This window comes from Megascapheus bottae, chromosome 18 (genome assembly GCF_031878675.1).
Source record: "Megascapheus bottae isolate mThoBot1 chromosome 18, mThoBot2.hap1, whole genome shotgun sequence".
Taxonomy (NCBI): domain Eukaryota; kingdom Metazoa; phylum Chordata; class Mammalia; order Rodentia; family Geomyidae; genus Megascapheus; species Megascapheus bottae.
Genome location: NC_143526.1, coordinates 31,682,798 through 31,696,278, shown reverse-complemented (window position 1 = coordinate 31,696,278; position 13,481 = coordinate 31,682,798). Strand labels below are relative to the sequence as shown.

At 43.2% G+C, this 13,481-nt stretch overlaps 1 protein-coding gene across 3 annotated transcripts in view; it reads right to left on the bottom strand.

The window, feature by feature from the left end:
• Phf20 (PHD finger protein 20) overlaps window positions 1–13,481 on the bottom strand; it is a 92,636-nt gene that overhangs the window by 70,635 nt on the left and 8,520 nt on the right. For all 3 annotated transcript variants that reach the window (XM_090352262.1, XM_090352263.1, XM_090352264.1), the window contains exon 2: window positions 2,080–2,194. In XM_090352262.1, coding sequence (XP_090208388.1) covers window positions 2,080–2,162 — 83 coding nt within the window. In that variant the 5' untranslated portion in view covers window positions 2,163–2,194. The remainder of the gene's footprint in view (window positions 1–2,079; window positions 2,195–13,481) is intronic.

Sequence of the window (13,481 nt, the reverse complement as noted above, 5' to 3'; positions counted from 1 at the left end):
GCCTGTAATCCTAGCTACTCTACCACTCTACTACTACTACTACCACTCGACTACTTCTAGCTGAGATCTGAGGGTCTCTGTTCAAAGCCAGCTAGGGCACAAAAGTACCTGAGACTCTTATCTCCAGTTAACCTAAAAATAGGGAAATGGGGCTTGGCTCAGGGGTAGGGCAATAGCCTTGAGCTTAAAAGCTCAGGGACAGTGCCCAGGCCCAGGGACAGGGCTATAGTCTTGAGCTGAAGAGCTAAGGGACAGTGCTCAGGGCCAAGTTCAAGCCCCTTGACCCACCCAAAAAAATTGTTTTGTTATTGTAAAGATTGTTTTGTTACTGTAAAGATGTAGAAGGGGATTATAGTTACATAAGTCACCCCTTTCCCTTGCTCTCCCAGTTTTACCTCCTATCCCATCCACAAGTTGCAGTTTATTTTCAACATAGCGTCTAGTACAAACCACTGCTGCATTTGTTCACCCTTTGTCCCTCTATTTCTGTCCCTCTGCCCGTTGCCCTCCCAAAGAGAGACAATCAAGAAAAAAAGAAATACAAATAACAACAACAACAAGAGTATCTTGTTTCCATTTCCTAAAGTTCATTTTGATAAATATTATTTTGTATGATCAGATAGATAGACATTGTGACTTTGTATTCCTCTTCTAAGAATATTCTCCTTTAGGGGCTGAGAGTTTGGCCTAGTGGTTAAAGTGTTTGCCTAGCATGCACGAAGACCCGGGTTTGATTCCTTGGTACCACATATATAGAAAAAAGCTGGAAGTGGTGCTGAGGCTCAAGTGGTAGAGCTCTAGCCTTGAGAAAGTCCAAGGACAGTGCTCAGGCCCTGAGCTCAAACCCAGGACTGGCAAAAAAAATAAATAAATAAAAAAGAATATTCTCCTTTAGTCTTACTGTCTATAAATGCTTAGAGTCCTGTATAATTTTTCATAGCTCAGTGCATTTTAGACCGAGCTTCCACATGTGAGAGAACTGTGACAGATTCTTGATACATACACCAGACTGTCACAATCCTCCTTCATAACTCAGTTTCCCTAGTGGTGAAATTCCAGGTGTAACTCTACAACTATAGGGTTTTTTTTGTTTGGTTGTTTTTTTGTTCAGTGTTGGTACTGGAGTTTCCACTTAAGGCCTAAATATTCTTGCTCTTTTCACTCACAGCTGGTGCCCTACACTTGAGCCATACCTTCAGTTTCGGCTTTTTGCTGATTAACGGAGATAATTATATGCCTGAGATGGCTCCAAACTTCAATCCTCAGACCTCAGTGTCCCCCTGAGTAGCTAGAATTACAGGTATGAACCACAATCTCTTTAAGTTTTTGGTTGTTTGTTGTTTGTTTTTGTCTGGGCCTGGGTGCTGTCTCTGAGCTCTTCAGCTTGAGCCACCGCACCACTTCCAGTCTTCTGGTGGTTATTTGGAGATAAAGAGTCTCACAGACCTTAGTGCCTGGGCTGGCTTTGGATTGGGATCCTCAGATCTCAGCCTCTTCAGTAGCTGGGATTACAGGTGTGAGCCTCTGGCACCCAGCTCTATTTAGTTTTTAAGACTATTCCCCAGATACTCTATTATTTAACTCTCACAAAAATCCCATATAGCAAATGTTACTAGTACGACATCTATAGATGAAACCAACTTGCAAAGTAACTATCAGCCAAAAATCAAAAATCAATAGCAGATCCAATAGCCACAACCCTCAGCTCTAAATCAAATAGCTCAAATAACCCACAGATTCCTATGGGTTAGTCATACCAATCACATTTAGGAAAAAAGAGGGGCTGTACACAACACAGGAACATTTCCTCTTCTGATCTTTCTTTCCTCTTTCATACAGATAGGCAGCCACGAGCAAGAAAGCTGTCACTGTTAATTCTTCATTTCCTTGTGGACACTCATAGGATGTCCCTGTACACAGAGCTAGAGCTAGAGATGACAGAGAGAGAGCGCAAGCATATTTCCATGTTCTAAACTTAAGCTGGAAAACACCACAGAAAAGCCTAGGCTACCTTCTTTTTTTTTTTTTTTTAGCACTATTGACAACCTTTAATTAAAAGAAAAAAATGTAAAAAAGTACCAGTTTTTTAAACGATCCCGAGCTTCCAACTGGGCTCCCACTTCAAAGCTGATTCCTCGTCTGTTAGGTGGATGCTTTGTCATTTTCAGTCATCAACAGGGCTGCCTTTATTCTCCTGAAAAAGCCAATTAAATATTTATGAAACTTAGGCAAAGTCTGCCCAGAGTATAGCAGCATTCACTACCTGTAGAAAATAGGCAGTCAAAACACAAAGCTCACTGGGTGAGGTGGCTCACACCTATAATCCTATTCAGGAGGCTGAGATCTGAGGATCAAGGTTCAAAGCCAGCACAGGCACAAAAGGACCCGAGACTCTTATCTCCAATTAGCCTCTAGAAAACTGGAAATGTGGCTTGGCTCAAGGGTAGGGTAGTGGCCTTGGGCAGAAGAGCTCAGGGACAGCACCTAGGCCAAGTTTAAGCCCCATGACCCACAACGCAACACACACACACACACACACCTCCATGGACCCTGTCAGCACCTTCTCTTTCTCTCCTGCCCTCCTTGTAATAAAGGAATCCCTGCATTGGTTTCCTGTACTCTTATGGCTCATACTCTACCATGTGGTTTCTACAAATATAGGGGACCCAACTTGACAATGCTTACCAGGGACTCATCAATGAGAAGCATGCCCTCAAAATTTCCAGAGAAAACAAGTTAAATTCAATCTTTTGTTGATGTTTGCAACAAATATTTACTCAGACACAACTGATTTTGAAAAGTCATGACCAAAAGAGACACAGTTCCTGCACTCAAGTAGCCTTCAGACAAAAATTTATCCATTAAACAATAACAACTTCAAGATGTAATTGCTATGATTGTCAAGTATAAAGGAAGCAAACAAAAGCTGAGATACCAGCCAGGTGGTGCATACCTGTACTACCAGTTTCTTGGGAAGCTTTGACAGAAAAAAAAAAAAAAAAGTGCATCCTGGGCAACATTAGACCCCATCTCAGCAAAAACAAACCATTGTGCTGAGACCCAGATATCTGGCCCTACTTTCAAAAGGCTGGAAAGGAACGTCCTACAGCTCAGTGGTAGAGGACCTGCCTAGCATATGTAAGGTGATAGGTTCCACTGCCAACTCCCAGAACTGCTAAAAAGAAAGGGAGTGGGGGGAAGACAAGACCATGGCTGACACCTGTAATCCTAACTACTCAGGAGGCTGAGATCTGAGGATCGAACTTCAAAGCCAGCCCAGGCAAGAAAGGCTGTGAGACTTATCTCTAAGCACCAAAAAGCCAGAACTGGAGCTGTGGCTCCGGTGGTAAAACACTAATCTTGAGCAAAAAGCTCAGTGACAGCAGCCAGGCCCTGAGTTTAAACCCCAGGACTGGCACAAACAAAAAACATAAATAGCAAGAGTTCTATTTATACTTTTCTTTTCTTTTTGGGGGGGAGGGGGGCAGTCATGGGACTTTAACTCAGGGTCTGGCATAGTCCTTGAACTCTTTTGTTCAAGGCTAGCACTCTACCACTTTGAGCCACAGCTCCACTTCTGGTTTTCTGGAGGTAAATCTCATGGATTTCCTGCCTGGTCTTGCTTTGAACCAACATCCTCAGATCTCATCTTCCTGAGTAGCTAGCATTACAACTATGAGCCACCAGTGCCCAACTTGCTTTTTACTTTCTTCAGTCCTTCCTTCCTTTTTTTTCTTTTTTTTTTTTTTTTATTGCCAGTCCTGGGCACTGTCCTTGGGCTTTCTTGAGGCTAGCATGCTACCATTTGAGCAACAACACTTTCTTCAGTCCTTCCTTCCTTTTTTCTTTTTTCTTTTTTTTTGCCAGTCCTGGGCTTGAGCTCAGGGCCTGAGCACTGTCCTTGGACTTTCTCAAGGCTAGACCTCTGCCACTTGAGCCTCAGCACCACTTCTGGCTTTTTTCTATGTATGTGGTACCGAGGAATCGAACCCGGGTCTTCCTGCATGCTAGGCAAGCACTTTAACCACTAGGCCAAACTCCCGGCCCTCTTTTTTTTTTTTATTGCCAGTCCTGGACACTGTCCTTGGGCTTTCTTGAGGCTAGCATGCTACCATTTGAGCAACAACACCACTTTGGGCCTTTTCTGTTTATGTGGTTCTGAGGAATCAAAGGTGCATGCTAGGCAAACAGACTACCACTGATACACTTCTGGCCCTTACTTTTCTTTCTCTCTCTCTCTCTCTCTCTCTCTGTTATTTTTTCTTTCTTTTTTTCTTTTTCTTTTCTCCTTTTTTTTTTTTTAATCAATCATGGGGCTTGAACTCTGGGCCAGGGCACTGTCTCTGAGCTATTCAGCTCAAGGCTAGCACTCTACCACTTGAGCCACAGTTTCATGCCCAGGCTGGCTTTGAACTGAGATCTTAGATCTCAGCCTTCTGAGTAGTAGTTAGGATAAAAGGTGTGAGCCACTGGTGCCCAGTGGGACTTGAACTCAGCCTAGGCACTGTCCCTGAGCTGTTCAGCTCAAGGCTACCACCATACCCTTGGCACCAAGCCCCACTTCCCCTTTTCTAGAGGTTAATTGGAGATAAGAATCTCAGGTCCTTTTGTGCCTGGGCTGGCTTTGAACCTTGGCCCTCAGATCTCAGCCTCCTGAGTAGCAAGGATTACAGGTGTGAGCCACCACATTCAGTCCTGGCTCTTCTATTCCCATCTTTTATTGTTGTTGTTGCCAGTCCTGGGGCTTGAACTCAAGGCCTGGGCACTGTCCTTGGACACTTTTTGCTCAAGGCTAGCACTCTGGCACTTGAGCCACAGCACCCCTTCTGGCTTTTTCAGTGTATGTGGTTCTCGGGAATGGAACCCAGGACTTCGCGCATGCTAGGTAAACATGCTACCACTAGGCCACGCTCCTGGCCCTCCCAGCTATTTTTTCTTATCTATTCAAATTTTCTACTTCTTGAGTCCCTTCCTAAGTAACTGTCCTTTTTTGTACTTCAATTTTCAATCTTATTGATATGGAAAAGAACAATATAAAGTATTTCCATTCCTCTAACTGCCTTTGAATCTGAAGTCATCATTTGAAACAAAGCAGTCTCACTCCTGATGTGCAGTTACACTCTTATTTGTTTTATCAAGCTTGTGAATACTAGAAATTGTGGCCATTTATGATCAAAAGTTATTTTCCTTCTGCAGAAAATAAAATGTAAGCTAGGCGTGGTGGCTCACGTCTATAATCCTAGCTATTCAGGAGGCTGAGATATGAAGATCACAGTTCAAAGCCAGCGTGGGCACAGAAAAAGGGAACTGGAGCTTGGCTTGAGTAAGGTGGTAGCCTTGAGCTGAAGACTCAGGGACAGTGCCCAGGCCCAGGGGTAGGGTGGTAGTCTTGAGCTTTTCTGAAAAGCTCAGGGACAGCGCCCAAGCAGAGTTCAAAGACCCCAAATAAATAAAGAAAGAAAGAAATAATAAAACATACTGAATTAGGTCACTTATGTGAAAAGTGATCTCCATGAAAAAATTTTCTGGGTTTACTTAAGATAATCTGTGAAATTGCAAATATAATCCAAGAGTCCAGTAGTGAGTCTGATGGAGCCATTCTGAGCTCGCTCTCAGGCACTAAAACAAGTCAACGCCTTTTGTTTTCCGCTCAAGAACCATAAGAAAGAACATATGGTATTGGCTGGGCATTGTAGAGTGTATAATCGCACTTGTGTGAGGCTGAGGGCAAAGGATGGAGAGAGTTTGAGGCCAGCCAAATCTACAAAGTAAGGTCATGGGGGGTGGGGGCAGGGGTGGGGAAGAGGGTAAAGGGTACCAAGACATGTGAAAGGGTATCAATGTATGTGAATTAATGCACCTTCTATATGGCCCATATCATGTAACCCTTTTATTAATTACAATTAAAAAAATATTTTAAAAAAAGGTCATCTTCAGAAAAATAAAAACCCATTCTAAAGGGCTAATATTGAGTAGGAAATCAAAGTGGAACACAAATAGGTGATAGCTATAACTAAGGATGCTGAAAAATACTAAATTGAAAGTTTTAGTAGCAGGAGTATTTTCACTACATGGACTCTGAGAACAACTGGTTTAACTTAACACTTATCAGGAAATCAAAGATATCAAATCTAACTGCTAACAGATTGATGACTTTGTATATTCAGCCTCTATGACTGTTGTCTCCAATAAAATGGGATGGTGATATTGTTTATCTCTAAGCAGTGTGTATGGCTAGTAAATGAGCTAATCCATTTAGAGAACACAAGGCCAGTAACCATTCATACCTGCATTACTACAACTAAAGAAATTAGACAAAGTAACTTGGTTGAAATTCGGTGCTAAATAATCAGTTACAGAAGGAAAAGTCCAGATTTTCCTTATTTCTTTCACTAAAATACAGCAATAGAGCCTGGCTCCTATGGTTCCTGACTGTAATCATAGCTATGGAAAAGGCTAAGATTTGAAGACAGAATTTCAAAACAAATTAAGAGAGTCTTCTCTCCAATTAACCAGCAAAAAGTTACAACTGGGGCCTGTAGTTTTGTCTAGTGGTAGAGTGCTTGCCTAGCATGCATGAAGACCGGGGGTTCGAGTCCTTGGTACCACATACATAGAAAAAGCCAGAAATGGTGCTGTGGCTCAAGGGATAGAGCTCTAGACTTGACAAAGCCCAAGGACAGTGCTCAGGCCCTGAGTTTAAGCCCCAGGACTGGCAAAAAAAAAAAAAAAAAAAGTTACTGCAAGGGGGCCAGGAGTTTGGCCTAGTGGTTCAAGTGCTTGCCTAGCATGCATGAAGACCCAGGTTCAATTCCTCGGTACCACATGTAGAAAAAAGTCGGAAGTGGTGCTGAGGCTCAGTGGTAGAGCTCTAGCCTTGAGAAAGTCCAAGGACAGTGCTCAAGCCTGAGCTCAAGCCCAGGACTGGCAAAAAAAAAAAAAAAAAAAAAAAGTTACTGCAAGCATGACTCAAATGACAGTGCCAGCCATGAGCAGAAAAGGTAGATCTCAATGCTGAGGGAAAGAAAGAAAGAAAGAGAGAGAGAGAGAGAGAGAGAGAGAGGAAAGAGAGAAAGAGAGAAGGAAAGAAAGAAAGAAAGAGAGAGAGAGAAAGAAAGAAAGAAAGAAAGAGAGAGAGAGAAAGAGAGAGAAAGGAAAGAAAGAGAGAGAGAGAAAGAAAGAGAGAGAAAGAGAGAAAGGAAAGAAAGAAAGAAAGAAAGAAAGAAAGAAAGAAAGAAAGAAAGAAAGAAAGAAAGAAAGAAAGAAAGAGGGGCCCGGGAGTTTGGCCTAGCGGTTAAAGTGCTTGCCTAGCATGCACAAAGACCCGGGTTCGATTCCTCGGTATCCCACATACACAACCAAGCCGGAAGTGGCAGAGACGAGACACAACCAAGCCGGAAGTGGCAGAGACGAGACTGCAACAAGCGACAGAGAGCGAAAGCAAGCAAGCGGAGCCCAACCGAGTGGTGGCCGGAGCGAGCGGGGCCGGAGCGAGCAGGACCGGAGCGTGCGGGAGCGAGCCGAGCCAGAGCCAGCAAGGCCGGAGCGAGCGGGGCCGGAGCGAGCGCGGGGCCAGAAAGAGAAGGGGGCCAAAAAAAAAAAAAAAAAGAAAGAAAGAAAGGAAAGAGAGGGAAGGAAGGAAGGAGTAAATATAAAATCTAGAAATATTTTTTTTTGGCCAGAGCTTTAGCTTTTTATTACAAAACTCTTCAGCTTGCAGAATGAAATAAAAAGAAAGTCTGGTCAGTATGGACATGGGAGAAACTTCACAAGAGAACAAAGTCTGATGCAATCTGTATTCATGTAGCATTCAATTATCAAGATATTGGCAAGACTTCAAATTACTTCTTTACATCTAAATTTCCCCAAGGGGGAGCCCACTGCTCCACAGACAGCCTAATTTATTTTCTTAAATACAGTATTCAATGTCCCCTATACCCATGATAATGAAAGCTTTAATGTACACTGAGTAGCACAGCTCAAAGGGCACTTTCACAAACAAACTAGGAGAACGTAACTGCCACACATAAATGAAGAGCTAACTCCCCTTATTAATAGAGGCAAAAAAAAATCACTCATTCAAATATGGACAAAGAATGAAAACTGTCACACTGCCAGGTACCAGTGGCTTACACCTTTAATCTTAGCTACTCAGGAGGCTGAGTTCTGAGTATCACAGTTCAAAACCACCAGGACAGGAAAGTCCATGAGACTGACACAACTAATGACAACAAGAAGAACAAGGAATTGCCACATTATGAGAGATGGAAGGTTGGAAGTGGTGCTGTGGCTCAAGGGGTAGGGCTGTATCCTTGAGCTGAAGAGCTCAGGGACAGTGCCCACCAGTGCCCAGGCCCAGAGTTCAAGTCCCACAACTGACAGAGAGAGAGGGAGAGAGAGGGAGAGAGACAGACAGACAGACAGACAGACAGACAGACAGACAGACAGACAGAGAAAGTAACTGCCTTGTGGTAGAGTGCTTGCCTAGCATGCATGAAGACCCAGATTCATTTCCTCAGTACCACATACATAGAAAAAGCTAGAAGTGGTGCTATGGCTCAAGTGGCAGAGCTCTAGATTGAGAATGCCCAAGGACAGTACTGAGGCCCTGAGTTCAAACTCCAGGCAGGCAAAAAAAGAAAAGAACCTAAGTTCAATCCAAGCCCTAATGCTGGCATACTCACATACACATGCATACACACATAAAGTAATCATTTTCCAAAAAGACCAAAACCATTTCCTCTTTCCCTTATTAAAGCTGTTGTTGGGCCAGGAGTTTGGCATAGTGGGAGAGCGCTTTCTTAACATACACAAAGACCCAAGTTCAATTCTTTGGTACCACATACATAGAAAAAAGCCAGAAGTGGTGCTGTGGGTCAAATGGTAGAGCTCTAACTTTGAGAAAGCCCAAGGACAGTGCGCAGGCCCTGAGTTCAAGTCCCAGGACTGGCCAAGAAAAAAAAAAAAAAACAGCTGTTGCTATGCTTATATTCATGCCTTAAGAAATAAGCAGATTCTGAATGCAGAAAGATAAAGCAACTAGATGCTTCCTTTAATGTAATGTTATCACCCTCAATTCATTACAAGCAGAAATAGTTTAGATTTCCATGAATAGTTTAGATTTCCATGCTAACAGTGTCCCAGCAGTAGAAAAACTGAAACACTGCCTGAAGCACTGACCACAGCCATCTTTTTTTTTTTTTTTTTTTTTTTTTTTTTTGGTTGTCGGTCATGGAGCTTGCACTCTGGATCTGGGTGCTGTCCTTAAGCTCTTCAGCTCAAGGCTATCGCCCTACCCTGAAGCCACAGCACCACTTCCAGTTTTCTAGTGATTAATTGAAGATACAAGTCTCAGACTTCAGTGCTTGGGCTGGCTTTGAACCTTGATCCTCAGATCTCAGCCTCCTAAGTAGCTAGGGTTACAGGTATGAGCCACGGCCTGGCTCACAGTTATCTTTTTTTTTTTTTAAACTCAATCAAAACAAGGAATAAACTGTAAAACTGCTTATAATCTGGAATTTGGTCATTTCAATCTGAAGAAAACAACTTGGTATAAAAATAAATCATGGGGGGCTGGGAGTTTGGCCTAGTGGTAGAGTGCTTGCCTAGCATGCACGAAGACCCAGGTTCGATTCCTCGGTACCACATACATAGAAAAAAGCTGGAAGTGGTGCTGTAGCTCAAGTGGTAGAGTGCTAGCCTTGAGAAAGTCCAAGGACAGTGCTCAGGCCCTGAGCCCAAACCCAGGACTGGCAAAAAAAAAAAAAAAATTAATTAATTAAAAAAAAAAATCATGGGCCAGGAGTTTGGCTTAGTGGTAGAATGCTTGCCTAGCATGCATGAAGACCCGGATTCGATTCCTCGGTACTACATACATAGAAAAAAGCCAGAAGTGGTTCTGTGGCTCAAGTGGTAGAGCCCTAGCCTTGAGAAAATCCAGGGACAGTGCTCAGGCCTTGAGCTCATACCCAGGATCGGTAATAAACAAACAAACAAATAAATCATGGGATGGGTGCTGGTGGCTCATGCCTGTAACCTGAGCTACCAGGAAATTTTTTTGAACCCTGGAGTTCCAGACCAGCTTAGGCTACATACTGAGAATCTGCCTCAAAAAAGAAAACAGGGAAAGGGAGTGTGGCCTAATGGTAGAGTGCTTGCCTATCATACAAGAAGCGCTGGATTCAATGCCTCAGTACTACATACACAGAAAAAGCCAGAAGAGGTGCTGTGGCTCAAGTGGTAGAATTCTAACTTTGAGCAAAAGAGGAAATTTTAGTTTTCCTGCCCAGGCTGGCTTTGAGGCATGATCTTCATCTCAGCCTCCTGACTGGCTAAGATTACAGCTAGTACATAGATTTTTAAACCAGAACTCTGGAGTAAGAGTGCTTGGGTTTGGATCCTAGTTCCATACTTTCCAAATAATCTTACACATATCATTTCCTCTCTGAGGAAAAAGCCCAGTCCTGGGGCTTTTACAGCTAGGCCAAACTTCCCGCCCTCTTCTCTGTAACAGGGACTGTGTGGGTCCCTGCTACATTCCTTCATAAAAATGTGAAAACAACAGTGACTTGCACAGAACCTGACATACAATAAGCTCTCAAAAAAAATTATTAACCATTTTTGCAGCCCTTACTCCTGCTACATGCACTCTTTACAGATACAACCTCCTGGAACTTTGCAAAACCAGGTTGCTTTCCTCTGCCTCCCTGATACTTTAGGACTAGGCTGAATAATCATGGCCTCCCGAAGGGCTTCATGGGTCAATGTACACTCCTACATTCTTCCATAACAGCTTAACCTGCCTTCTAGGCCACAGCACTCATCAGTCAATACTGATACTACCTATTTGAGCTGATCCCTCCCAATAGAAGAACTTTTCAAGAGCATCTAACAAGCAGTGACCTGAGATGGCACACAGATTTTTGCTAAGATAACCTCAGCTTTCTCACCAGACAAGCCAGATAGACCTGCTACTAGGATACTGAGATCTGAGAATTGCAGCTCAGAGCCAGCCCCAGCACCTAAGTCTATGAGATTCTTGTCTCCAGTAAACTACCTAAAGGACAGCACTGTGCATGCGCATGCACATGCACACATGTACACACACACACACACACAATTTATCCCTCATTTATCATTAGTGTTCAAGTATCTTGTGGTGTGTGTGTGTGTGTGTGTACGTGTGTGTGCGCGTGCGTGTGTGTGCATGTGTGTATGTAGGTATGTGTGCTGGTACTGAGGCTTGGGTCTCTTAGCTTTTTCTGCTCAAAGTTTATAAGCTTGTGCTCTATCACTTGAACCACAGCTCCATTTCCTCCTTTTTGGTGGTTACCTGGAGATAAAAGTCTCTCAGACTTTCCTGACCAGGCTACTTTTGAATCTGATCTTCAGATCTCAGCCTCCAGAGTAGTTAGGATTACAAGCCAGAGGCAGTGGGCTTGCTTCATTTTAAATTGTTTTTCATGCCCTTTTCCTATCCACAAAGTTCACAGATTCAAGCTCCACCTACAGAGTGACTCATACCAGGCTCCTAAAATTTTACAGGATTTCTACAAGCTTATTAATTATTTTGCCAAAGAAAGTATCTGTAGATAGGGCAGATGCAGAATAGTTGTCAAATTGTTATAAGATTTCAATTTTGATTACATTGTCTCACTCTTAGTCAACAACCTATATAGTGGGATATCTCTATGAAAAGTGGATATGACAACAAGAATAACCCTTTCTTCACGTTTATAATCCAATCAAGATGATTGACTAAGAATATATTTGGGCCAAAATGAAGAAAAATACAAATGTCTCTTACATTACTTCTTAGGAAGGTAATAAAGGGAGAGAAGACAGGAGATTTAATATGCTTTTAACTCTTAAATTCCAGGCAGCATCACCAACTAACAATATACAGTTAACGTCAAAATAACTGTTCAGGGCCAGAAGTTTGGCCTAGTGGTAGAGTGCTTGCCTAGCATGCACCAAGACCTGGGTTCGATTTCTTTTTTTTTTTTTTTTTTTTTGCCAGTCCTGGGCTCGAGCTCAGGGCCTGAGTACTGTCCTTGGGTTTTCTCAAGACTAGAGCTCTACCACTTGAGCCACAGCACCACTTCTGGCTTTTTTTCTACATATGTGGTACCGGGGAATCGAACCCGGGTCTTTGTGCACTCTAGGCAAGCACTCTACCACTAGGCCAAACTCCTGCCTCCCCCCCCACTCCACCCCCCCCCCCCCGGTTCGATTTCTCTGTATCGCATACATAGAAAAGCCAGAAGTGGTACTGTGACTCAAGTGGTAGAGTGCTAGCCTTGAGAAAAAAGCCCAGGCCCTGAGTTCAAGCCCTAGGACTGTCAAAAAAAAAAAAAACTGCTCATTTTAGTCATTATTTAGATAAAATCTAGTTTTTTTGTGTGCTGCCTCAAACATGGTAAATAGGTACTCTGCCACTGAGCTACATCCTGAGTCCCTGTGGACTCCTTTTTGGGGGGTACTGAATGGGAGCCTCAGCATACCAGGTAAGCATTTTACCACCAAGCCACACCTTCAGCACAGAAACACAATCTTAATATGTAGCCCGGGCTGGACTTCAATTCAAAACCCTTCCTCAGTCTCTTGAGGGCTGGAACCACTATCCTCAGATCCTGAGCCATCAGTACTCACTGGAGGAAACTTTTTTTTTTTGGGGGGGAACAGGAGGTGGGGCTCAGTTATGGGGCTTGAACTCTGGGTCTGGGTGCTATTCCTGAGCTCTTCAGCTCAAGGCTACTGCCCTCCCCTGGAGCTGCAGCTCCACTTCCCATTCTCTAGTGATTAATTGGAGGTAAGAATCTACCGTTCTTTAGTGTTGGGGCTTGGCTTTGAACTGAGATCCTCAGATCTCAGCCTCCAGAGTAGCTAGGATTACAGGCATGAGCCACCAAGCTGGGCTGGAGGAAACATTTTAAATATACATCACATAGGCTAGAGGTGTAGCTAAAGTAACAGAGCACCTGGCTAGCAGGTATAAGGGCCTGAATTCACACTCAAGCACCTATAAAAACAAACAAACAAACAAAAAAATGGTGACATGACAAAACATATTACATAAAAAAACAAACGGATATGATTGTATATAAAATACAACCTCTGTCGGACACCAGTGGCTCATACCTGCACTCCTAGCTATTCTTGAGGCTGATATCTGAGGAATGAAGTTCAAAGCCAGCCTGGGCACCAAAAGTCCATGAGACTCTCATCTCCAATTAACCACCAGAAAACCGGAAGTGGGTCTGTGGCTCAAGTAGTAGAGTGCTAGCCTTGAGCTGAATAGTTCAGGGACAGAGCCCAGGCCCAGAGTTCAAGTCCCATAGCCAACAAAAAAAATAAAAATTAAAAAATAAAATGCAGTATCTTAGTGATATAATGAAGCAGCTACCATTAACAGGAAAACTCAAGGTAAGCTTGAGCATTTTAGGCAGTTTTTGAACAAAATATAGCCCACAACTGGCAGA